Source organism: Numida meleagris, chromosome 19, assembly GCF_002078875.1.
Source record: "Numida meleagris isolate 19003 breed g44 Domestic line chromosome 19, NumMel1.0, whole genome shotgun sequence".
Classification (NCBI taxonomy): domain Eukaryota; kingdom Metazoa; phylum Chordata; class Aves; order Galliformes; family Numididae; genus Numida; species Numida meleagris.
This window is the reverse complement of record NC_034427.1, coordinates 10,310,714-10,337,460: the sequence shown is the minus strand read 5'-3', so window position 1 is coordinate 10,337,460 and position 26,747 is coordinate 10,310,714. Positions and strand designations below refer to the sequence as shown.

The 26,747-nt window shown below is 45.9% G+C and overlaps 1 protein-coding gene across 1 annotated transcript in view; it reads left to right on the top strand.

Moving 5' to 3' along the window:
* The window catches only part of CTNNBL1 (catenin beta like 1), a 40,559-nt gene continuing 14,095 nt past the window's right edge, over window positions 284-26,747 (top strand). The window contains exons 1-11 of the mRNA XM_021416525.1: window positions 284-435; window positions 6,742-6,930; window positions 9,151-9,257; window positions 9,858-9,997; window positions 13,091-13,188; window positions 15,013-15,106; window positions 16,008-16,099; window positions 18,543-18,615; window positions 18,873-18,931; window positions 19,694-19,842; window positions 24,064-24,245. Of these exons, the coding sequence (XP_021272200.1) occupies window positions 406-435; window positions 6,742-6,930; window positions 9,151-9,257; window positions 9,858-9,997; window positions 13,091-13,188; window positions 15,013-15,106; window positions 16,008-16,099; window positions 18,543-18,615; window positions 18,873-18,931; window positions 19,694-19,842; window positions 24,064-24,245 (1,213 nt within the window). The 5' untranslated portion in view covers window positions 284-405. The remainder of the gene's footprint in view (window positions 436-6,741; window positions 6,931-9,150; window positions 9,258-9,857; window positions 9,998-13,090; window positions 13,189-15,012; window positions 15,107-16,007; window positions 16,100-18,542; window positions 18,616-18,872; window positions 18,932-19,693; window positions 19,843-24,063; window positions 24,246-26,747) is intronic.

The window sequence follows — 26,747 nt, the reverse complement described above, 5'->3', positions numbered from 1 at the left end:
TGTCTCGCACATTATGGATATCTTTAATTCCTCCCAGCGCCCTCCTGCTGAGGTAACGCCATAGCTGCTGTTGGGCCATGAAGAACGATTTTAGCTCAAAGGCGCTCAGGCACAGCTGAAATACACTCTCTGAAGTTTGGGCCAAGCTGAACCGACCCCATCGCCCATATCTGTCACACCGCCAGCCCGGCCCGCACCCTACAGGTGCTGGGGCGGTGCCTTGCCACGGGGCAGCGCTTTGCGACAGTGCGGCTCCGCTCTCGCTTTCCGGCAGCGCTCATCCCGCCTCGCTTTCCGGCGGAGTGGCGCCCTCGTAATGCGCCTGCGCTACTCGCTTTACGGCACGGTGTCGCGCGGCCCCGGCGGTTGGCGACAGTTTGGCGGCGGTGGGGCCCGGTCGGCGCCATGGACGTGGGGGAGCTGCTCAGCTACCAGGTGCGGCGGTCGGGTCGGGATGGCACCGCGGCCCCAGGGGGCCCTGGCCCTGCTGACCCTGAGATGCAGCTGCCGCTCCCGCTCCTCCTGCCTCGGGGCTGGAACCCGGCGGGATGGAGCTGCGTGGCGGTGCGGCCGCTCCCCGGTGTGCGCAGCACTGCGCGTGCTTTGCTCAGCTGTGAGAAGGCCGTCCTGCTGCTCAGGGCGCTGCTCTGACTTCACAGCGTGTTATTCTGGGATGCACAAGGAAAGAGGGAAAACTGCGTTTAGGTTTGAGAAACTTCTCCCTCTGTCTTTCTTCTCCTCTTCGTGATGTTACGATGCCCGAAGCGTGGCTGTAAGAGCAGCCTTTATCTGAGAACTCCGCCACATTCCCACTTGTGTCGGCTCCAGCACAATGTTTTCTTCCTCCCTTAAAATCTGGGGCTTCCCGTGTCTGTCTTGCTGCCCTCTGTCTGTACCGTCCCTCCTGGTGCTGGCCGTGCTGCTCCGCTCTTCTGAGCTCTGTTCACATTTGTTTTCTCTCTGCCTCTTTCCTGTGCTTTTTAAATATCGAGTTAGAATGATCATTTCTCATGCTCTCTTAGCTGAGGTGAAGAAGACTAAAGTATCACTGATAGCAGAGCTGTCATTTACTTGTTTTGTGATGCAGTTTATACCTAAGGAATATAAAGGTAAACCTGTGTTGAACTTCTGTTTGTTTTAAATTTTTAATCAGCTTCTAGGTTGGATTTTTCTTGGTTTTCTCTTGATGTCCTCTGAGTTCTGTCTTCCTCTGGAGCAAAGGGCATATTCGTGCTTTGATCTCTTTGGTTTCCCTATGGCTCTGTGCTGGGCTCTCTTCCTGCCCTCAGGTTGCTGCTTATGGCAGCACATGGTGCGTGCTGTGGAAGCTGCAGGTGGATGTGTGCTGTGTGGCTGCCAGGTGTTGCAGCTTCTTCTCTTGTTGCTGAGTTTATTCCTCAGATTTCAACTGAGGTTGCTCCTGAAGGTGTTGTCCTGGTTTTATGCTCTGCAGGTCTCTTACCTGGACAGAAATGTTTTTGTGTCAGTAGGTGAGAGAGTGCATTAGAGTCACATGTCACTGGATTATGACTTTTGGAGTTTGGTGAAAAGGTGAACAGAGGTGAGGGGGTGGGGAGCAGGAGGCAGTACAGACGCTGTGTTTCTGGGAAGACACAGTCCCCTTCTGTGGGGTATCTGTGGCTCAAACATTAGAATGAAGGCAGGGAGTGATGGGTTTTGCCTGCAGCTGCTGTCCCGCAGGCAGCACAGCAGGGCCGCCCCGTGTACATTCTCATAGAATTCAGAGCAGCCAGACCTGTGCTGTGCCTGTGCCGCAGAGCATGCTGCCGTGTGTGTGGTGGGACAGAGTCAGATCAATGACAGAGCTGCTGCTGCCAAGGCAAGGCTGATGTGTGGCTCGTGAAGCAGCTCCTGCCTTGCTCTGGTTCTGCCTGCATGAAGGTTAAGCAGTGCGAGGCCTGATGCTCTCCTCACATGGATCAGTGTGCTGCTTTGGGATGGCTTCATCCATCCTCGCTGCAGGGTGCCAGTGGCTGTCAGGGGGAGGGCTGGGTGATGGCTGCTGCCTGATTTTAATCACCTGCTGCGAATGAGTCGGTCTTCTCAGCTTCCCTCAGCAAAAAAAGCCCAATTCTGTATTGTTTCTCCTCTAAACACTTAATCCGTGCCCTCGCTTAATCAAGATGTTCTCTTTCAGTGCCAGATTTGGCATGGAAGATTTTGGGCTCTGTGCCACCAGTTGGGCACTCAGTATCTGTCAGAATGGGAAAAGGAACCTCCTGCAGAAAAAAAAAAAGAAAAGAAAAAAAAAAAGGACAAATAAACAGACCCAGCACCTGGCAGCTTATACAAAGCTCAGAAATCCATAAACTTTATGTGTTGCTGCAAAACAGTTGCAGATGGTCTAAACTGATGATTAAATATTGCTGCTGTTCTGCCCAGAAAGACTGTGCCCAGATCCTCCGTGTCTGGTTTCTGATTACAGCGGGTAATTACAGGGACAAAGCCAACTCTGGTTATTTTCAGACATCTCTTTCAATTGGCGTGGGAGGGAATAAGGGAGATTATTTCAATTCTCGTTAAATGCAGATTTCACCACTGAGTGATGATTACGCATTGCTAATTTTTTAATGAAATATTTGTGAAATGGAATAACAAAAGGAGAAGCAGTAACGGGGTGCGGGCTGTCCTGCTGTTGGAACTGGTGGAATGCTGTTTGTGGTGGGATGGATCTCGGCATGCCATCGGAGGGGCACAGTAATTTCAGCTGCTGGCACAGGCAATTTGCTGTGGATTTGTGACATAATGGATGACTCTGATGGTGGAGGCAGTGGAGCTGGGCAGGCTGCTGGCTGCTCCCAGCCCCGCTGAGCTGTGCCTCCCGGTCAGGGGTCAGGGTGTGATGGCCTCGTGCCTGTGACCCCGTGCTGGGAGCTTCTTTGCTGTGGTTCCTGCAGCTGCGTGCAGACCTCTTGCTCTCTTTTCCGCCCGTATCTTTGGCCACTAACCTGGAAAGTGTGTAAAAGTCAGTCAAAGAAACCTGCGTGCCTCCCTGCCCTGCTGCTGGGGCTGCCAGCTGTGCTGGGGCCGTGTCTGTGTGGCACATCAGGCTCTGTCCTTGCAGAGGTGGCTGCAGCTGAGAGCTGAGCTGGGACACATCACTCCTGTACTGAGCTTCCAAAGGTGTCCTGGTGGGCAGCTGCCGGGCCAGTAGCTTTAGCAGCTGCTTCTTCTGGATACAGCTTATACTTCACATCGCTGGGGGCAAGTTTTTGGTTGTTTTGAGGGTCGCTCATGAATTTGTTTGTTCCTGTAGGGACTGAGAGGAGGCAGCAAGGGAGGCACATAGTGGCTGTGTGCGTGCCCTTGTGTGTGCACAGCGCTGGTGTACAGGACTCTGACGCTTTCCACTGAAGAGTCCCTTTGCAGCTTGTAGTGGCTTCCTTCTCTCTCCTCATCTCTTGTTGCATCTTTTAAGAACAAAGTAAGCATCTGCAGGACCAGGGATGGGATAGCCGGTCTTTGTACCCTCCAGACAAACGTGCAGCTTTTGGTCATGGTCTGTACTCTTATTTGTTTGTTTCATATTTTTATATGGTAGCTCTAATTTAGAATGAGGAGGTGAAACTTCAGGTTTTGTCTTTGTGGCTTTTCCCTATCCCTGTGCTTCTCATAGCAGCACGCTGTCTTGGGGAATTATATGCCCTGCAGGGGGGAAAGGTGAAGAGGGAAGGGATCCGTTCCCTTAAAGTAATGAACTGTGTCCATGCAGGTGCAGCCCAGGTCCTTCCTTTGTTTCATTTGGAGTTCTTGGGACTCCTGATGCTCCTGGGATGTCCTGGTACCAATTCTCTCAGTCTGTAAAGGGCCATCAAGAAGTGCCGTGCTTCAGTGCCAAGAGAGATTGGCAGCAGCCTGGTTTGTCACAAAGGTTGGAAGCAAAATTCAGAAGCCGGTGAAGATGGCTCTGGAGGTTTGAGGTGTGCTTTTGGAGCCCTAAACAGACAGCTGCTGGGCAGCGTTCTGCAGCACTGCTCTGTGCGCGTTGCAGTTGGCTGACGTGGCCACGCAGCAGCTGTGTCACTTACGAAGATTTATTTCAGATTTCATGAACTAATACTTTCAGAGCTTCACAATAACAAGGTTACTTATGAAGCAGATGTATTGGTAATATGAAACTCCATTGGCGAGGCTTCTGCAAAGCTCCCCGATGCTGAAGGCGAGCTCTAAACAATTCACATTTCCATGGGATACTTCATCACCACGCAGCCTACTCCGAGGAGGGGAAGGCAGCCCCAGGCTGATCCTTGATTGGGGCATCATCCTCCTCTTCACCTCTGCAACACACAAGGGGAGTGCACGTTTGTGCTGTGCAGGCCGGGGAGCCCCGAGTGTGGGTTGTGCAGCACAGACACAGGAGGAGAGTTCTTCCGTAGCGCTCTGCAGCTTTTGTTTCACTGCATTTTATAAATACCAGCTTTCTTATTAAGAGCCTTTCCTATTTTTGTGTGTGTGGTGATCTCGTTGTTGGATTTAAATGGAAACGTCTTCTGAATAAATTACTGGGAACGCACTGCATTCAGTAGGAGCAAAATTAAGCTTCACTAATAAAGCAATTTAAAAATGGTTTTCTTGTGCGCTTTCTAATGAATTCCAGCTTTGTGCCAAACGCACCTTAGCACAACCGAGGAAAAAAGAAAACAAATCCACCCCCGTTTTATTTATTAAACAATTAACTTTCCCTTTTCTGCCAGATAGCTGAAACTTGGGTGCGTGCGTGCAGCTCGGAAGTGATTTAAACAAATGTGTTTAAACACAATGAATGCGGCTGCTTAGCAAAATGCACCGGTCTGAGGGCAGCGCTGCGCCTGCTTAATTCTTGTTGGTTGCTAAGAGTCCTTTAGGAAGTACCAGTGCAAAACAAAGCTGGAAATCAATGAGCAGAAGTTTAATGCTTGCCTTAAATCAGCTGCTCGTGGCTGTGCATCTCTGGTGTATTGGGCAGGAACACAGGTGCTTCGCTTCTGCCTTGATTTCTTAGTGTTAATAGCACCGGGTGGAAAAATTGCAGTATTCTCAGTAAGGTTTAGCATAACATCAATAACAAAAGGAAAAACCTTAATGCCTGCTTAATAACGCTTGCCTGGGAATTCAATTACTGTCTATTGCCAGTATGTTGGCAGCATTAATAATTGCATGCTGGGCACTTCCATAATTTATCATAATGACTTCTGTTATGTATTATAGAAGATTCCCCCCCCCTCAACAATGCATAAATACAAAAAAGGATAAAAATAATTGAGATTGAAACAGGATGTAAATGCTGCTGCTGTGGATTGTGTACTCAGAGGAAATGGGGTTGGTTTCATGATGGAGTTTTAATTTAGGTTTTGTTCTGTTGATGTAGTCCCTGCCCGTGGTACATTACTTTGCATCTGACGAAGCACAGCTCCCTTGGCCCCTCATTACAGCTCCGGTCTCGTTGGATTTTCCTTTTTTAATGTTTAGAAATGAGAGAGAGAGGAGTGATTTTCTGGAACTTTAACCGAGGAACATGGAAGGCGAATGTTGTAGGGCTTCCTCCTGTGACTGCCAGCCCTTAGGTCGCCCATTGCTCTGTGTGTGCTTTTGGATTCCTCTCGGGTTTGATTCCAGCTCAGTTAAAAGCTGGCCTTGTGCTCGTGAGAGCGTGCTGCCACTTGCAGCGTGTTAGACAAAGGGACCCACAGAGCAGAGGGGTTGGTATTTCTGCTGGATGGCACCTTAGGAAATAGGTTGGACAAATGTTAGACCTGGTGAAATAAACCATCTTCTGAGCAACTTGAGCAGCTGACGAAGTGTGAACGTGTTTGCTTTCTGTTTTCAATGTTCTTAGTGCGCATACTGCTGTTAAACAGAATGTAATTCATTACTATTTTCTTGTAGCTGCAGAGTGTAGGATACTTGCTAAATCTTGCAAAAACTATGAGCAAGACCAAATGTAAAATCCTTATCATTTTTGGAGAGAGTTTTTCCTTCTATTGCAAATGCTTTCATCCCCTCTAGTCTAAATTAAAACATGGGATTAGGGTTAATGGATGTTTTCTTGTCCCTGGCAAATTATTTTTAATTTTGCCAATTAAATGGAAATTGTACAATAAAACGATAGGTTGTTCCAAGTAAACCACTGCTTAATCTGGTGCCAGAGCCCTGTGGAGTTGCAGTGAGCAACAGTGTTCCTGTCCTGCATTCGTTAAATTGGGCTTTGATCTCCACACAGTGCTCGCAAACTTCAGACAAAGGGATGGGGGAAATCAAGGGGAATTAAGCTGCATGCAAGCATTCACCATAACCTCACGTACTAGGTGGTTAAAAATATTATATTTCGCTCCTATATGCTTAAGCATATTGGTCTTCTGTCCCTCAGACGTGAGGCTCTCAGCTGTCCCAGCTGATTCTGGAGCCTTCAGGCTGCCCAGCCGCTGTGCGGTGCACGTTGACACTTGTCATCTGTAAGTACTGGCCTGTTCCCTATGATGATACTTTCCCACGAATCACGTTCATAGATCAAACAAGGTAGGGTGTTGACATAGCTCTTGGCAGAGCCATCCATCTCGTTGTATGATGTTCCTCTTAACTAAATTAATTTCCTTGCTGGTTTTCGGAGTTGTTTGGTGTTGTGTAAGCAAATGCTTTAAACAACTTGTCAGAATTTCCTGGGCACGTCTGGTAGCATTGGTGCTCTGGTCTGTGAGGGTCGCGGGAGGGCTGTACTCACTCACCTTGTTTCTCTGACTGTAGCCCAACCGAGGGACGAAGCGGCCCCGTGATGAAGAGGAGGAAGAAATCAAAGCACGTCGGAAGCAAGTGAGTGCACGGGAGCACGGCCGTCACAGGGAAGAGGAGTCTGCTGTGCAGGAAGAAACCGATGACGAGAAGAAGAAACTTCTTCAGATAATTGAAAGAGATGGAGAAGAGGAAGATGAGGAGGTAAATCACAGGTGTTCTGTGGGAAATAAGCAAAAACTAAACTGCTTTTCTGAGATGTCCATTTCATACCATGTAGATGATGAAGCTAGCTGGTCACGTGCCATGTGCAACTTAAGGTGATTTTTTTTTCTGTCAACGTAAGGATATCCTCTGAAGTCTTAAAGGTGGGGAGTGTGACAGGAGAAAATAAAGATTTCAGTCTGTTTTAGGTGAGGAGTATGCAAATCACCTTTTAAATTATATTTTTAGAAAATATTTTCTGGATTCTAAATAGTTTTCTAACCCTGTTATTCTCATCAGTACTCCCAAGCATGCAGCTGCTCCCTTTCTCCTTCTGTTTCTAACTGTGCAGCAGCTGCAAATAAACATGCTTCTACACAGGAAAGGTCTTGGGTCAGCGGAGGGGGGTAGCAGCTGTCAAGGGCAAATGATTTCAAGCCTTGGAGACAGAAATCCAATGCAGCACTGGCCTTTCTGCCAAGGGCCAGGGAAGAGATCGCTGTGAACGTGACACATGGATTGGTATGAATCTGAAAGATGTTCGCTTCCTGATGTCTGTGTCCAGCTTGATTTTTTTAAGTTATTTTAAATAAATACACTCACCACTGCCGAATCTTGTGGGTTTGTATAACATCACTCTCCTTCGCATGTGGTGTTGCTAGCATTCATCTCTGAAAATCTCCCTTGTGTTTCTGGTGCTGAGCTATTGCCATGGCAGTTAGTTGCTGGTAGTTGGTAGCTGAGAAAGATAATGCCGGATTTCTGTAGCGTTTGAGCTCAGGGATGAATGGTTGCAGGCAGAATCCCCACTGAGCAGCTCGAGTCGTGAGGATTCCTGCACTGCGTGAGTCTTTGTCAGGTGCAGCTCTCCCACCCAGCTGCTCGAAGGGCTGGGAGTCCAGCGTTCCTTTAGAACTCCCATCTCCTGCTTATTATCTTGGAACACAGTTAATTCAAGTGCCATCAAAAGGCTCTTTGTATCTGTAAATGTGATGGAGGCAAGCTGATCTGTAGGGCACTGTAATATGGCATGCATAAAAAGCAGATTCTAATGGAGACATTACAGTAATACATATTAGAGGAAGCAGAGTCAAATGAAATAGTGGGAAGCGATGTCAGCACCTGCAGTAGTGCTGTTGTGGATGGAAATGCCATTGGAGGAAGAATGTGGCTTGGGTGTTGTAGGATTGATTACCAGAATGGGATGGTGGCATAACTCTGAAGTGCTATGGCAGGTTGGACTTGAGAAAGTAGGAAATCCAGTAATAATGGAAGACTTTAACTATCTTCCCGTGGGCTGCTGCTGTTATTGTAATGGAGTTTGCTGAAGAAATTGAAATTTTTTATCTGGTTCAAGATTGCTGGTTCAGGTCACTCCACAAGGAATCCTTAATACCAGAAGCAATTCCTGATTTAACCATGAGCAGGAGACAAAGCTAGGTGTAAGGGATGGAGGGGACTGGTTTGTGTTCTGTTCTGAGAACTTTCCTGTGGTAGTGACTGCAGTAAAAGAAGTGCCTTAAAATCAGGAAACAAGGAAAATAACGGGATTGTATTTGTAGGTAACAGGTGGAGAGCTGAGGGTGTACTGCTGATGTAATGCTGCCAACTGAGAAATGCTTTAGCAGCCTCTCCAGAATAAAAGGGAAGTAGTAGAGTAAAATATTGATTTTTTTTTCTTTAGAAAAAGACTTTAAAATAGAAGTGAAGGCTTATCCAAGTGAGAAAAAATACAAGAGAACATAAACTCAGGGCAGTTAAGTGTAGATCTGCAGAAAGACATGGCGCAATGAACTTCTGGAAAGAAATTGCCCGTGGGCTTAAGCTGCTAATGCAAATTTACTATGGTCTGTCAGAAGCAGAAAGCTTCAGTAGGGCTCATGGTGCCGGGTAGGGCCATTGCAAAGGGCTGTGTTTGTCGTTGGTACTTCGTTTCAGACAGTGCAGGGAAGCTCCTGGCTCTCCTGTGAAAAACCTGTGCCTGGTAAATGCCTGGTTTATAAAAACCTGGTTTGTAAGGGTTCGCTCTGCAGAGCTTGCTCAGGTCAAAGGTGTGGGGAATCAATAAAGGAATGGTGGTGGTGTATGAGTTCTGGCAGCTTCTGCAGAGAGCTGCTGGGTGCTGCGCTGGCCTGCCTGCGGTCTCACTGCAGCTGCTGTGCGTACCCCTTTAAGCTAACCTTGTTGAACTCTGTTTTCTGCCCTTTCCAATTTGGTTAGGAGGAACCTTTGGATGAAAGCTCAGTGAAAAAGATGATTCTCACCTTTGAGAAGAGGTCTTACAAAAACCAGGAGCTGCGGATCAAGTTTCCTGACAATCCGGAGAAGTAAGATTGTGCTTGGCCCCTCTGCCCTACCACTGTTGCCTTGGCTTTTCTTTCAGCCCTAAATTGATTTCTTGATGACATAGATGTTTTCACTTACACAAGACCTATGTAATAACAGTTACATTGCCATTTAGTTCTTATAAACTGCATTTGAAACTAACTTTTTAAATTAAAAATGACATTATTGAGACTTCTGATGGAGACCCATATGTGGTTGGAAAAAAAAAGTCCCTTTCAACTATGACATGAAGAAAATAATTTGCAACCAAGGGAAGCGTTCTGATTTATTAAATTCTTGCTGTTTGTACAAAAGACTGTGAAATTAAAATCCTAGTTAATGTCATTTTTATTTTGGGAGCACAAAGACAAAATGAGGTTTCATAATTTTCCTTTCAGGTATCTAAAGCAGTTGCTTTGTTTTCAGAGGTGTAAGCTTTTCATTCCATGTGACCACAGGGAATCAGTGCCGGGGCCTCGTGTAGCTGGGCTGACTTTGGCTTATGTGGGATCCGGTGAGAGGCTGTTGCTCCCTTTTTGGAGAAGGGCTGTGTCTGCAGAACACAAACGTTGTGCTTTTTTTTTTTTTTTGTCTTGCCTCAGGTTCATGGAATCCGAACTGGATTTGAATGACATCATTCAGGAGATGCATGTGATTGCGACAATGCCGGACCTGTACCACCTGCTGGTGGAACTGAACGCCGTGCAGTCTCTCCTCGGGCTGCTTGGCCACGACAACACAGATATCCTCCAGTGGTTAAAGCAGCTCTCCTTGTGAGAGGCTTTCTGCACTTCTCTGTAATCTCTTCTAGCCTGCTTTCACAGGCTGCTACTATGTGTTTTTCTCTTCTTTCCCGCTGCACTGAATTTATGCCTTCTTTTTTATTTTTCGAGTGGGGCCGCCTTTGTTCAAGTAATATTGATTCTGATATTTTTTTCAGTGTTTTTGTTCTCCTTTCTTGTTTTATGAACCTTTCGTCTGAGTTGGAGTGGCTGTGCTAGAGTCTGAACAGAAGAATGACAAAGCTGAAGCAGCGCAGCAAAACAACACAGCAAAAACTGAAGCATGGCCTTAACAGCATATAACCTTGAACTGCGTGCAGCCTTTGTCTGGAACAATCCCTAGTAAAAATGAGACTAATTTACCCTTTTTTATAGAGGGCTGGGCTCGTGCCTTCAGCTCTTTGCCGTGGACTGGCTCACCACAGCGCTACACCCTGATTTATAAATGTGAAAGATTCTTCATGTGCCCCTAGCTTTAGTGTGATGTTCTCAAAGCTGGAATTTGCGGGTAGCCCCTGTGGTGGTGTAAATATCGGTGACAGTTCCACGACCAGTTATTTCTTGTGGCAGTGAACCCGACCCCTGCGTGCAGCTGATGCTTGCTCCTCTGAGGACATATCAGAATTTTCTTTCTGTGCCGTTAAAGTTTTAGTAGTCTGATATCAAAACTGTTGTTTTCTGAATATCCTTGTGCTTTCCTGCTTAGCCTTCAGCTGATAAATAGAACTGTGCTTTGCCTACCATTGTGCAGCCTTTAAAATAGGGCTCAATCTGCATTGCTTGTAAAATGCTCTACGGTAGAATAAACCGAAATGTTGTGACATGATTTAAGAGATCTTCTATTGACAAACGTTAGTGAATGGAAGGAGCGCTGAAGCTGAGTGGGAAGGGCACTGGACTTTGACTTGGGACCACAGGAGGTTTCTGTTTTTTCTTTTTGTTGTTCATGGCCTTGGGAAAGTCATTAATTCTTGACTTTTCTTTATCTGTAAAGAAGTAGGCAGTACTCATCAGTCTTTCTGAGATGTTTTGAAATACGCAATTTTAAAAGGACTGTTGAGAAGAAAATGTTGTGGTCTGATGTAGAGATGTTGGTTTTCTTTTTTCTAGCACTTTTGCTTGTAGTACTATGTATTAAAGAAGTCATAATTCATTCCTTCTAAGTGGGCGCAGTGAGCAGAATGTGAAAACAGAACGTCAGTATTTTTTTGCATATCCATTGGAGAACACTGTTTCCATTAGAAAGCACTGTTGAGTTTTTAAATCTTTTTCTGTGTATGCCTGTTTTGTCTCGTATCTGGCTTAACCTTGACCTGGTAGAATGCAGGTCCCTGCCAAACAGCACCCACCATTGCTTTCCTTATCTGTGATCTGTAATGAGAATTACTTAGAACTAAATGGCTGTTAACGATTTACTGTTGTACATTAGGAAACACCTACCATGCATAACCAGTTCCATGGCCACCATAGTTTAATAACTCTTTTTTTTTTGCCAGACACCATAGTCTTTTTGTGTACTGTGCGTATAGCATTAACAGGCTATCCTAAATTTCTTAATCACATGGCAGAGATTGTAGCTGGGATAGCAGGGCTGGCTCATAGCCGGAGTGCATAGGAATACAGCTTCTTTTGTCCCCTCAGCCATGAAAAGCTGTCCTAGAGCCACAGCTGCAGGTGAGGACTTGTCAGTTTCACCACTGAATGTTTTAAATCCGTTGGCATATTGCCTGTCAGTTAATGTAGGGGTAGAAATTTACCATGTGGATTTCGGTTTTGGGAAGAAAAGGGATTGGTGAACTTCATGAGGTTCCTCATGGCCTGTTCCTTCAGCTTTTGCTGCTTGGAAGTTGATTCCTTGCAGCATAAACGCAAGGCAGGTTATTTTCACTCAACCTGCTTATTGAGTCGTGCTTTAACTTGTTTTCAAAGCTTGTACTCTGGCACCTCTGAGCGTGTCTTTGTATAAGTGCAGGTGACTGCCTGCCCGGTAAGTCTCAGCCACCCTTCTGTTTGGTTACTGATGGCAACTGCAACTGGAAGTAGCATCTTCCCATCATGAAAACGTACAGATAGCTTTGGCTTGGCAGAGGGTTGCTGTAGAGTATGATGAGAGCAGTAGTTGTACTGGTAAACATCTTCAGCAGTGCCCAATACAGGTTAACTTGGGAGTGGGACAGGCAGCTCTCTTACAGCCTTTCCTGGTAAGTCACGACTGTAACTTTGCTGTAAAAGATGTTTTAAAATACTTTTCAGGCCGCTGCGTGTATGCCTGAGCAAATGCACAAACAGGAGAACTGGGAGGCTGGGTTGTTAGCCTATGAATTTTAAAGAGATTCATCACAAAGTTGTTATATAGGACATGTGGAAAACTGCATACCCTGTTCTACCCTAGTGGGAATCGGGCAAGATTGATCGGAGTGTCTGAGAGAATGGGAAAGTGGCTCTAATGAGGTGGAATACATCTCCTAGTACAAGAGAGCTGTGTAGCAGTCAGGGGAACCGTGTGTTATGCAGTCCAGTGTTAATGAGTGAAAATTGGGCTGGCAGAAGCACTGCTGCTCCTGAGAGGTACATGGTTAGAGGAGCGTGCTGTCCTAATTGGGTCAGGCAGAAAGGGGTTAGTGCTTCTGCTTCGTGCCGTGGCCTTGTTAGGTGTCTGCTCAATCGGGTTAGCTAGGTGTCCTTGAGAGCATCGTACCCTAATCAGGTTATTATAATGCATTTCTTTTGGGTTGTATTCAATCTCAGCAATGCAAGATGGTGCCTAGTTATGCCAACTATAGAAATTTCGACTTAAAAATATCAACAATTTAGTATTATCAAGCAACAGTGAAATATCCTGGCACAGTAAGCACACAGTGACGTTCATATTTATCATTCCTGATTTTGGTGCTCATGAGCCTGGTGTTCCTGTGCCCCACTTGTGTAGCGAGTTACCTGTTCTGTGTCATGTCATAAGCTCACTGGCCTAAAGCAACGTTGGTTGGTTGTTTTTTTTTTTTTTTATATTGAATGTGTTTGGTGCTCTGTTGATTGTCCTTAACATCTAGCACATGTTTCCATAGCTGTGGTAGACTTGCTCCAAGAGCTGACTGATATAGATACTCTCCATGAGAGTGAAGAAGGAGCTGAAGTCCTCATAGACGCTCTAGTAAGTAGTAAACTCCGCGTTATTTTAATGGCTGAACAGTGAATCCTCTGAACTGCCCCTCTTTCCGTGGCTGTGCATACACGATGCCTGCACCATGGAGAAGTTATCTGGCTCAGGTGTATGCTCAAGCCTAGTTGTAGTTGAACATGTCATTGTAGTGAGGTTATGGTTTTTGGTTTTTTTTTCTTAAGAAGTAAGAGCTTGAAAGTTTTCATGTAACAGAGCTAATGCATTTTAAGGGTGGCAGAGAGTTTAGGTTTAGTGGTCCTTGTACTGTAGGGATTAAGTGACCCCAGAAAATGACCTGCACGTAGAAGTACAAGGTGCATTGCTTGAGAGAATTTACCAGGCAGGGAGCATCTGAGCACTTTGCAACTGCTGGTGGGCTTCCCTGCACCTTGGTGTTGGTGCTGGTTGCCTCCTGTCCCTCGGCGAGGGGAGGGGGGGGTGCCAGGCTGAGGGAAGCAATGCCCAGCAAAAATTGAGATTTCCGTGTCTGTTCTGCCTTCAGGCAGCTGTTGGTGAATTGCTGCATTTGTTAAACGTTGTAACTCTGTCTTGTTCTGCAGCTGTTAGGTTGAAATTGAAAGACAGGAAATTATTGGTTTTCTTCTGATTGTTTTGTTTGGTGACTGTGTTTTCTGCTACAATCCCTCTTGTCCAGTCACTGCTACCTCCAGAGGTTAATGACATTGGCCTGGAGCTGGGTTCCTCCAGCTGGCTCTGGGCTGTTCTTAATTATTCTGCCTTTGTGGAACGGTTTCTGGATGAATGAAATGGCAGAGAGGAGCTGGTAGAGAAGGTGTTTTCTGTAAAATGTGTGGGGAGAGAGGAAATCAAGCAAAGTTCTTTCTCCGTGTGCCTTGTCACCACCCCGCTGGTAACAGCCAAGTTTTAGATGTTTTATTGTTCTCCCTGAAAGAACCTGGTCACGTGTGTCTTGGGAGAAATGTTTAGATATCTACTCTTTAGATTACTTAAAAAATAAATAAATAGATCTAATGTTTTAGGGTAGTTTGTATTTTTCCCGTGGCTTCACCGAACACAAAACCCGTTAAGCGTTTTGATTCACAGGTGTTACTTTGTCTAACTTTTCCAAGCTCACATCCACAATGGGAAGTTAGCCAAAGTCAGGCTGGCCTCTGTCCAATTGCAGCTGTAAGTGCAGGCTGCTTGTGGTGAGGGGCTGCAACCCCAGCTGCAGGTGTGGGTTCCTGCTCCTGCTCTGCTGTCAGGGTTTCGTTAACTCACTGAAGTCAGCTTGGCACATTCATCTTAGCAAGATTTAAATGTCAGGCTTCAGCTGGTGGTCATTCATCTTTCAGATTTGAATCTGCGTGTGTGAGCATTGTTCCTTCAGCTTTTTATGCCTGGTAAGGTGGAGGATGTAACAAAGTGCAGGCAGACCAGCTGTGAGCTGCTGAAGGTGGAACTGCTCGCAGAGCTGACAGTTAGAATGTGGTGGGTTGCGGTGCCATAAGAATTCTGTGGGATTATAAATCAATTAGGGCTGATGCAGGAAATAAGGCTGACAAGGTTCATATTTTCCCTCCAGATGTTTTTCTGCTTAATCTGAAACCTAAAACCTGTTTAATTAATTAGGACAAACGTGGTGTCAGATTTACTCGGTGAATCCTTTTGCTACCTTTGAGATTTTAGAGCAAAATTGTTAATGTCTCCTGATCAGAATCATGTCTGGCAGGACATTTCGGTAGGGCTTATTGATATTTATTTATTTATTATGTGTTAGACCCTCCTTCATCATCTTCCCCTTTTCACTTTGCTCTCATGTTTTTTATCTTGCCTGTGATCACGGCCATGTAGGTGGAGGGCCAGGTCGTGGCCTTGTTGGTGCAGAATTTGGAGCGCCTGGATGAAAGCGTGAAAGAGGAAGCTGATGGTGTCCACAACACACTTGGTAAGCGGCTGTTGCACAGCCTCACACTTCTTTGTGTGTTTTGTACAAAGGGAGGGTGGGTTGTCCCTCCCCTTCCTTTCCTTCTCACGTGCTTTGCCCTTGAGCTGCCAACGCCGAGGTAGAGAACCTGCGGTGAATTTCTTCCAAGCACAATTGTAAATCGCAGTAAAGTGTAATCTTTTCAGCTAACATTTGTTGTGTGTGTGCTGGTGGGATGCCTCTTCCCAAAGCTGTTATGTTAGCGTGCTGATACACAGATGGATTTCTGTGCCTTGTACTGACCTTGTATTTCCTGTGTACTTGTATGTGAGCTCTGCTTAACCACTTGAGAGCTGTATATGTCTTAGCAATATATTTAACTTTCAGATAATAAAACATTTGTAATTCATACAAGTACATCCTTACCCCTCTGTTCACCAACCTTTGCACAGCACGGTAACTATTTTGCAGTGTGTTTCTGTTATTAGCACGCCATCATCCACACCTTCCAGTCAATCAGGACTGTAATCCCTCTGATTCCTTGCTGTTGCTGGGGACTGGAAGAATGAGTTAGAGACTGAAAGCAAGGGGCTTGCACTTGTGTTCCTGCACAGCAGCAGCAGCAAAATCTTGTTAAAATAGTTCTGTGTGATGAGAATTGCTCCTTCAGTCAAGGGAAGGTATCTCAGGTGTCTTCCAGCAGGAGCTGGTGTCACATTGTCTGAAGATGGACTGTGTTGGCAGTGTAAGAACTGGAACAGTATTATATACCTGAGCTTAAGTCTCGCTTAAAATAGGTGGTTTTACAAATATGCTATTTTGGCAAGAGCAGGACGGACCTGCCAAAGCTGTGTTGATATAGGTCTGAGCTGATATGCAGGTGCGGGGGAAAAATGGATGTTTTCTGTGCCTTTCTTCTTAGCCATCGTTGAGAACATGGCAGAGTTCCGACCAGAGATGTGCACAGAAGCTGCGCAGCAGGGCCTCATGCAGTGGCTGCTCAAGAGGCTGAAGGTGAGCTTATTTTCTTGTTGTCACTTGGGAGATGCACAATGAAAACTGACAAGCCACTGGACCGGGAGCTGATGTGCTGGAGAAGGTGTTTGGCATAATTTTAGAAGCCTGGGATGTTATTGGCTCTTTCAGTTTATATAGGGTGTCTTTGTGACAAGTTCTAACGTTTGTGAATATGGTGAATTCAGAACTCTCCTCCAACTGTAAAGTAGGTTGCATTTGACTTCACATTTACTTGTTGATATTTTTAGCATCCCGTGGCAGTGAGTTACACAGCTGAACTCTGTCTTTTGGGAAAGGGCACCTAAACATGCCATGGAAAAATCTAGGAAAGGAATTGACAGTTTAACTCTTTTACAGAGGTGGTGAAGGAAAGTCAGCAAACAGATTCGGAGCTTTCTCCTAATGCTGTTAACAAGGCATTAGTAGCACCACATTTAAATGTCTGTACAGCTAGCGTGCCCTCTGTATCACTGAAATACAGCTTTGTGGTCATGCGTATGCTCCTCTGTGCCCCTCATATACTTGTTAGCAGGAGTAACCCATAATTTCTCACTACAGGTAGTCACATAATTATATTCCTTCTGCTTAAATACAAAAGGTAAAGTTAATTTTATTCCAGGCAGGTATGTACGGAGTGCGGGTCTGCTGCCTGCCTTATAATTACTCTTGCAGCTGAAAGACTTAGAAACTTGGGAAAGCAAAATAATCGCAATTTGGATTCCCCTGCTTGTTGCAGCAGAACATGAATGTTAAAGGCTTGTGAAACTCGGTGCTGAACGCGTGCGTTCCCTTCGCCCTGGCATGTGTTAACTCCCTCTGGGCTCGAGGAAGTGTGATCAGGCAGCGCTTTTTCTTGCTTACAAGCTGTCGTTGTGGGGAGATGCATGCTAATAAAACCCTTGCCCGGAAGCCTTCGCTATCGGCGGTGCTTGGTCCTGAATCTCTCGCCCTGACAGATGTGTTTAGGATTAAAGCGGTATCTCAGCATCTGGGTAGAGCTCTGTGCTGCTGAAGGCCGTCTTAGGGTGGTTTTTAAAATGAGGGCTCTGTCTGGGAGTTGATAAGGACATCTGGCACCCGGCGCGGGGCGTGAATTTCTGTTTGCTGACAACATTTCAAGTTGCGTAATTGTATTCTGTTGGTCAGAATTGCCTCGGAAAGCTCAGACGGGGAGCGTAATAGCTGGCTTCTCCAAACACGAGCAGGGCTTTGGCGGCGTTCTGTGCAGCCTTGAAAGAACAGGACGTTATTTCCTGATGCTCGCTGTACGGCTGCAGTTGGTGCGTGCTGTGATGGGAGCCGGTGGCTACCGAGCAAGTGCCGCAACGCCCGCCCTGTGCCAGCGGCTGCTTGGAAGGGCCGCGTGGTTGCTATAAACACCATCCGCTGCGGCGTGATTGGGGATTGTTCTGAATGAGAGGCATTATTTAAAGTCAATACTTGTGACACTTGGGATCCTCCTGCTTTTCGCGTTTCCTGTTGCAAGCCCTCGGGTTGTGGCCTTTCTTTTGGTCGCGGGCTGAGATAATTGCCCGTGGTAGCCCCGTGCAGCCAGGGTTACTCAATCAAGCTGCAGGTAGTTGTGTGCTGAAGGGAGAAATTGTGGGTGACAAATGGTATGTGTAAGCCTTGTGCTTGTTACCTTGTGCATTTTTTTTCTGCAACAGTGAATCTAAGTGTTACTGGTAATTTTGAAGACTTTTAAATTTTTTTTTAAATTTTATTGTAGCAGCAAACCAGTTCACATTATTATTTGGTTGGCTAAAGTTTAGTCTCTCTCTGCAGATGAAGCATCTTGGGCAGCATACAGGAACACTGGCTCCCATGCAGAGTCCCACTTCAGGGATTTTTACTTCTTTTTTTTCTTCCAGGAGAAACAATAGTCACTGTTTTTTCATTTGTATTTTTTTTAAATACACACTTGGATACAAAGGGAGCGTATGACGTTGTATGACTGCTCCGGCTGAACCCAACTATGACATTTGGCTTTCATGTCCAACTCTGGCAGCTCCTATTTAATGTTAGTGTGATGTGTTTTCTTGGTGGCAGGTGCAGACTTTCAGAATAGGGATAAGCCACGCATACACGTACAGCACGTAACACCATGGAAGTCTTATCACAGGAGGGAGCCTCTGTGTTGCCCACAACTGGAAAGTGTTCTGAGGCTTTCTGAGCCAACTCAGACAAAGCTAATGATGTAGGATGGTGTGAAGGATTGGAGGTGATTTGCTACATATGCGCACACATACACGCACCCTGCCGCTCCTGAATCAGAAAGGCTCATTACTGTTTTGTCGTTGGGTCTTACTGCAAAATGACTGCTGTTCTATTTTGCTTTAAGCATTGCTTATACATTCAGTGATTTGATCAGTGCATTCCCCAGTTTAGTGAAACACAGAGCAGTCCCTGATGAGTCTTTTGTTCCTTCTTCCCCCAACAGGCTAAGATGCCTTTCGATGCCAACAAGCTGTACTGCAGCGAGGTGCTGGCTATTTTGCTCCAGAATAACGATGGTGAGAGCTGCCTCTGGCATTGATGTGCTGTTAGGATGAGCCCCGGGCTGGTTTCAGATCACAGCAGCACCCTTTTGCCTTTGGCTTCCCTTTGCTTGTGCTCTCGTGTGCGCATGCGCCCACTCTTTCTCTGCAGCTTTTGTACTCTGTCAAGCCATATCGATTTTGTTTGCTGATGTATCAGTGTTAGATGGCAGTAAAATCTGACAGTTAGCTTCATTTTTCTCTGTTTTCTCCCTTCCCCCACTCCTGTCTAGACAACAGAGAATTGCTCGGGGAGCTGGATGGGATCGATGTGCTGCTTCAGCAGTTATCTGTGAGTAATCCTCCCTGCCACCAGGAGACCCGCAGGCTGGGGGTGGGCAGGGGGGACAGAGTTGGGGTGTAGTGCTATCCCAGCAGTCTGTGGGTACTGAAATGGGGGAGAGCATTATCTTAGTGGTGGCATAATTCCTCAGTAGCTGCCAAATAAGTGTACTGTCTGTGATGAGTGAGGACGATCTCTGTTTCACGAATATTAATGTTAAATTACACAGAAGTTAAATTATTTTGTTGCAGTTGTGAGGAGGGTGGGAGAGAGGGTTACAGTTTGGCCATCTTGAGCACTCCGAGTGCTGTGCTGCATTGCTTCTAGCACTGAGCTAGCTGGAGGTAACGCATTCTTAGTTTGCTTACATTTCTTAATCAGGCAGTAGCACTGTCGGTAGGGCAGGGTGCTGCAGAGCAGATCCTTCAGGAATGCATTAGCCTAGGAATTCTCCTGTAACAAGCTTATCCACATAGTTTTGTGAATTATGTTCTCATTGAGTTTGCCTTTCTCTTCGGAGGCCGTGCATCATCTTTCAAGTCATGCATCAGGCTGCTGCTCATTTGTTGGTATACAGTCAGGACAGCAAAAAGGGCAGCAGAGCTACGAGAGAGTGCATCAGTCAGGTGTATGATTGCTGTTTGGATGACTGCAGGCTTATGCACATCAGATGCTTAAAACTTGTGATGCAAAACGTTCACGGACACTCTGCAACAGTGTGGGTCAAACTGGGCCCTCCACTGTAGGGAAATCATTTTCTTTGTCATGCAGGTGTTTAAACGACACAACCCCAGTACAGCAGAAGAGCAGGAAATGATGGAGAACCTGTTTGACTCTCTTTGTTCCTGCCTGATGCTCAGTTCCAACCGGGATCGGTTCCTGAAAGGCGAGGGTCTCCAGCTGATGAATCTGATGCTTAGGTACCGTGTCACTTTGTGATTTTTTTTTTTTTTGCCTGCTTTTGACCCACCAGCACATGTTCTGGCTAGATGCTTGTATTTTTCTGTTTGTACAATTTGTGTTCTAGTACGCTTGACTTCTTCCAGCATGTTACTTGCACCTTCTCAGACACGCCAACTCCACTTTTAAAATTTTCATAAGAAATGGGTTTACTGTAATAATAGCTGCTGGAAAGTACCACTACAGGACTGCAGAAGACACCCAGATGAGAGAATGTTATAGATTAGGCCACTAATCCTGCTGGGATTCAAAAGACCCTTACAAGGGTAAGAGAAAGCCTTTGGATGTCTGTAGGAGGAATGCATTTTCCTTTTGTTCCCCAGTTCAGGTTTCGCTGTGTTGTATGTCATCCGAGCTGAGAAGTTCTTGTGGATGTTGATACCAAAATTGCTTTTGTGAAATAGGCATAAATATTCATTTCTTCCTGTGATGTGTTTTGTCACACCTTGAATCCCTAGAGTTCTCTGCTGTGTCAACTTTTGCTTCCTAGCCTGGAATTGTGTCTTCTGAGATGAGACTTCTCAGGACTGGGCACAGCAGGACTCCGTCTCGTTTTCCTCGGTGTGCTGAGCTGCATGCAGTGGCTGGTTAGCAAACACCAACGAGAAGTGATGTATTCCTGCAGCGCATGGCTGGGTAATGTGCAGCAGCAGGGAACTGAATAAATAACCAAATGTGGATTATTCAAATAGGAACACTGAGTTTTCTTGAGGCTAATTAAAGAAAAGCTCCAAAACTAAGGATGAGAGGGAAGCCTCCCTCTGCCTCAAGTACTAAGCTGTTGAGCTAGCCTTGCAGAACTAATTACTTGGAGTTCTCGTGCCATGTGGGTGGGATTCAGACTTGGATTTTTGATAGCTTTTCTCTGATTTTTGGTCTCTACTTGTTCTCTTGTTCTTTATATGAGGACCCCAGCTGGAAAACTGTGACAAGAGGAAAATTTCTCCGTGAATGCATTTCTTTTTTCCCCAATAGTTGTGAAGGGGTTAGGAAGACAAAACCTGATTTAACTGCCAACAGCATCTGTGCTGGGACAGAAAAAACTAAAACTGGAAAGGTGGAGCACAGGGCCATGTTGAAGCTGGCCCTGCTTTCACGGCTCCATTCATTGATGTATCTGTACTCCATCTTAAAAGAGGTCTTGTCTCCATGGTGTCAAATGGATGGAGCTTCTAAGGCCTCAGTTTTCTGATGCTTAGGAATCTAACTTACTCTGTACGGGATTGGTAAAGTGGCAATGGAAGAAAAAGAACTGTTCAGTGAATGTTTCCTGCAATTTTTTTATCCCTTTTTGCTGCCTGGACTATGCTTACTGTTAGACTTTTTTTCCCTCTTTTCTTCCTTTCCCTTCTTTCCTTTTGTCTGTCTAGTCAAGACAAATAGAAAAGCTGAGATTGTTCTTACCTGTTTGAGGCGATACTGTGATGGTTCACTGAGTCTTATCCCCAACCCAGCTTCCTTCTGACCCTGACTTGTCCCACACTGTAAATCTCATCTGCGGAGAGCAGCGCCTAGCAGGGCATAGTAAGCTTCTTGCTCCTTATGATGTTTTCAGACTGGAATTGAAAGTGTTAATCTAGTACTTCTCTTGCTGATTCGGACAAAGAACTGATGCTGCAGGTGTTTGGTGTGCATTTGTGATTTTTCTTACATGTTTAGTATCTGCTGGATATTAAGATAACAGTTGATTCTGTTGATTTCTGTCACTGGGAGTCAGTGTATGATGCAGGTGCTCCCATTTCCTTGGGCAGCATGGCTGTGGAGCCTGCAGGCTACTTCGTACGTAGGGAGCACACTTGGATGGCTATTATCTGGAGAGCTGCCTGAGAGTATCACACTTCTGTACCTTTATATGTTCATGATAAACAACAAAGAATAGAGATGTCATTCAGCTGTGATTCACCACCTTACCCACAACAGGGCAGAATATTTTTCTCTCCTTCTGAAGGCTGGGGGGAGAGATCTGTTATTTTTTGTATTTCCTCTAAAGACGGTTAATCATTGTACCATAGTCTGTGCAGATGAAAGGACAAAGAGTTGAAAGTTTATTGACAACGATGCGAGATAGATAAGCTCTGTGAGAATAAAGATATCAGGCTTGAATCTCCATTACTGTCTTAGAGAACACAGGATTCTGTATCTGCTGCGACCAAATACATCTCACCACGTTGTTCTGCTGATGGCCGTGCACGCTGAACTGCAGGCAAGTACAGCATCCTTCAGCCAAACGTTTAACGTGCTCAGGAGATTCTTCCAGACAGCAATGAAAGCAGCACCACTGCCTGCTGTGCTGAGGCTTTGAATGCGTGGTCATCAGCATGATGTGCTGCTGCCTGGTGGGCTCCTGGGCAGGCAGCGGTGGCACCTGAACACAGCGCTGTGTGGGTCTGTGAGGTGAGGTGGCAGGGACACGGGGGTCTGTGAGAACAGAGCTGCAGCAGCTTGGGGCTGGGGTGAAAGCCGTGATATTTCCTGTGATTTGATTGCATCTCCGCAGCCATGGAGGCAGGGCGTTTGATGGAGCGTCGTTACCAAAAATAGGAGGGTTTGGCGGGGGGTAGGCAGCAGTGGGAAGTTTGTAAATGTCGTACAGAATTAATTTCAGAACTATTTTTGAGGTCAGGAACCACTTTTTACTACACAGTCCTCCAGCCTTGCCTTAGTAACCTAGATGCAGTTTGCCTTACAAAGCCAAAAGAGAGAGGAGCAGGCTTTTAGCGCCAGTTCTGCGCACGCTGACATGAGGCTTTTATTGCTTCTGCTGTAAAATTGTGTTAGGGTTTGGAGGGGATGCAGCCTCCCGATTCCCTAGGGGGATGTGTCAAGAAGATTCTCTGTTGCCTAGGAAAAATGCATGGCTCTCTCTGTTACTGTCTGAAGCTCACAGGAAAGTGCATTGCTTGGGCAACGTGACCTCCTGCTCTGAAGCTCTTCTGTGACCCTCACAAAAACATTTGCTCTCGTCTAGCAAAAACGAGGTGAAAATGGACTGCTCTGTACAGTTCCTCAAAGCTCAACAATAATTATTTCAGGGTATATTTTTCATGATTATTAAAATCCTTCAGTGCTTTCTCGTCCTGCTGTTCCTAATGACCCTCTGGAAACTTGGACCATCTCTTTTTGAAGTCTTGTGGTTAATTAAACAGAACCATTTTATACAGAAATTTCCCATGAAATGTGGTATCTTTTGCTAGAATGTTGGTGAGAGATTGTGCTAATGTGGAAAGTCCAAATAATGTTAGCAGCTCTTCTTTTTAGAATAATAAATTCCCTGAGACATAGAGGTATTAAAGGAGGAAACAGTGGTTGTAAATAAAGCTGTAATTCAGGGTTCTCTATTAGACTGAAGTCACTCTCTGTTCGGTGATACTTGTGTGCTTGTCTCTGAATTAGTGTTCAGCTAAAAGTTACCTCAATAAACCGAGATGAGACTAAGATAAATGACTTGCCCTCCAGCAGAATAAATATTTCAAATAAAATCAACTCTAGACAGTCCAGTCAAGCAACTATTGATCTCTAAAAGCCTGAACTTAAACCCAATGAATATTCCAGAGATCAGCTCTGTGCAACCTTCCTAAATGCTGATCAATATGCAATTACTTCCCCTGAAAACATTTCTTATATTCTCTAGCCTGAGAAGTACTTTGTTTTTTGGCTTTCTGTGCAGGGGAGGTGGGGGTTTCTTCCTTCCAGCTGACCACCAGGCTGCGCTCATCAGGCACGCTCCTTTATTAAAGTGAATTATTGCCAGCTCTAAATCCTCATCCTTTTGGTGTGACAGTATTTGTCTGGTGTACCCACCGAGGCTCCCCTGCCTGTTCTATGCTGATGTTTGTAAGGTGGTAAAGCAATAACTTCCTCAGTAGCTGAGAGAGAATATATATACATATATATATAAAATATAAAATGAAATAAAAAGAAAATAGAAAATAGAAATAAAAATAATGAAAAGAAATGAAAAGATAATAGCTTGTCGTCAACCGCAGCTCTGAAGAAAGCATTTGTCGGTGTAATGTTCTGGCTCCTTGAAGGAAATCTTGCTCAGAGCTTGTTCTCTGACTCTCTGTGACTTCCCTTGTCACATTAATTTCCCTTTTTGTGCTGTCTCTTTGAAGTAGTGTAGTCCAAAGCTCCTCATGTCCCTGAAAAGTTTAAGTTCCACCTTTTTTTTTTTTCCATAGAGAAAAGAAGATTTCCCGCAGCAGTGCCCTGAAGGTGCTGGATCATGCCATGATTGGACCCGAGGGCACAGACAACTGCCACAAATTTGTTGACATTCTTGGCCTGAGGACCATCTTTCCACTCTTCATGAAATCACCCAAGAAGATCAAGAAGGTTGGAACCACTGAAAAAGAGCACGAGGGTAGGTCTGCGTGCCAGCCCCATTGCTGCTCCTGCAGCTCCAGCCCCACGCAGCTTGCCTGTTCACTGCTGCGGTGCTGGCTGCTGATGACACGCTTGCCCTGCTTGTTTTGGTATCAGCAGTTCCTGGCAATTCCATTTCATGTGCTGTTAATAAGTTATTTTACTCCTGTAGGGTCTGTTGTTTGAAGCTCTTAACTCTTTGATGCAAAACTCTTTTGAAAAGAGTAATGAGGCAACTACAAATGTCACCTCAAAAGCAGTGTTTTTGTGGCTCTGGGCACTGAAGTGTGACTCGATGAACATCAAGCATTGCAGAAATAAACTGCACGCTTTTGAAGTTGCTTTTTTTTTGGTTTTTTTTTTTTTCTTTTTTTCCTCTCTCCTGGAAAATTCTGTTTCAACAGAAATGTGCTCTGGAATATTACTGCAAGACCCTGTGAATCTAGGGTCAGAGCCAGCCTGCTTCTAGTGACACTGCCATTTCCATTTTGTTAATACTTGACTACTTTTTGGAAGAAGCTGTAAATACTTCCAGTGATGCCTGAGATGTTGTGCCTGTTCATTGCTCCTCTTGGTTCTGTAAGAGATGAATACTGTCAAGAGCGCATGAGGTGCGAGTGGGACTCAGGCTTGCCCAGTACCCATCCTTAACTGCTGCAGCAAGCCATGGGAAAGCAGCTGGGAAACAGCAACAAAAGGGAGCTCTGAAGCCGAGCACTGTGTTGGTGCAGTTGGAACCAGATACCTGACATCCTCAGGAGGAAAGGTGGGGAGGGAGTGCCTCCTGCTGCCCTGTGACATGGAGCTTGTTGCCTGGGGCAGCTGCAGAGCTGGGGCAGGTTGGGTAGGCTGGGGCGGGTTGTTCCTTCCTGGCAGGCAGGGCGGTGAGGGGAAGTGACAGATTCAGCAAGCGGCTGTTTTCTTCTTGAAAAATGTGCCAGTGGTGAGCTGGTAACAGTACATTTGTTTTGGAGCACCAGCATCAGAAAGTTGCTAACGTTACATTAACGAGGGTAATGGCTTGGCAAGGCAGCTCTTGGAAGGCAGCGCTGCGGGGATGGTTCTGTGGTTGCATTTAAGTGATGGAGCCTGGCGCTGCTTTGAAATTTTCATCTGTTGTATGAAAATACACGTGTGTAATTCTTCTTACCCAGAGAAGGCTCGAGCTAGAATGTGGGCTTTTGAGTAGTGAGGTCTGGATCTGCGGCCTTAATTTTTCAGTTTGCTTCATCTGCAGATGCCATCCGCGTGCAGCATTGGCTGCTGCGAGCATCAGGGAGCAGCCTGGGGAGCCCTGAAGGGATCGGAGTAGTTCCCTGAAGGGAGCTATTTCTGTGATAGAAAAAAGCTAATCTGCTTTTGGGAAAATGGAGTTATCTGTGCAAATGGCCTTCGCATCATGCTTCCATTCACTAATATTCAGAAGAAATGGTGGACGCTAATATATTAAATCTCAAAATGAGTTTTATTAGAATAAACTCTCAAATGCTGTGGTACCAAATCCTCCTTGTTCTTTGTTTTGCATCACTGGCCGGGTAAGTTACTGACGATGGCAGTTAATGGAGATGCTTAGCAGGGCTCTCCTGGAGCCCGTCGCAGGCGTTGCCCTGGTGCGTGCAAGCAGCTCGGGGTGGTTTGACTTTGCCACAGGTGGCACAGCAAGCACTCCGTGCTCGGGGCACTGCTGGCAGTGAGCCACAGCTGAGTGGCAGTGCTGGAGGGAACTGCTGGTGCCCGCTGGCTTTAGGGGACGTGGTGTGAGTCTGCTGTGATTGGTGCCTCCTGCACTGGCTGACTGTAGGGATGCATTTCTTTCCACGTATCACTTAATTTATCAAGAGGAAGGCTGATAGTCTGTCTTCTCTTGCTATTGTTTCTTGTAAAAACCTTAGCCCATGTCCTAACAGCTGAAAAAATCATGTTAAGAATTTGACCGATCCTCTTGTGCTGCGATAGCATTCGTGTGTGTGTGTCAATGTGTCTGATGAAGAAGCATTCCCTTAGAGGATTAACTGGGATCGCTTTGTAGCAGAGGCGTTGGTGGTTACTACGAAGCAGCTCTGAGGGATCAACGCTGTGCTCAGGCTCATGGCAACGTGGCAGGGCTGTGTCAGGACATGGACAGCCTGAGGGCAGGGGCTGCCCCCACCCCGGGGCCTGGATGTGGTCCCAGCAGCCCCATCTGCACAGGCCCTGTGTAATTCTTTGTGTGCATCTGGGGGTGAGATTTCAAGTAATGCTTCTGTATTTCAGATTTTGGAATGCAGATGATGCGGTGTTGAATGCTGTGTTCCAAAACCGCTCAAAGACCTGAGGGTCAGTGTATCTCGGCTATCCATAAAAGCAGAAGGATTTTGGGCTCTGGACTTCCCAAGCCAACTGTCAGATCCGAGTGCTGGATTCCAACTTGAAATTCTTGAGCAGATTCAGTGAGCTAAAAATAGAGAACGCCAATTCCTTCTGAATTAGAGAGGCTGTGGCGAAGCAATCAGAGCTTGTT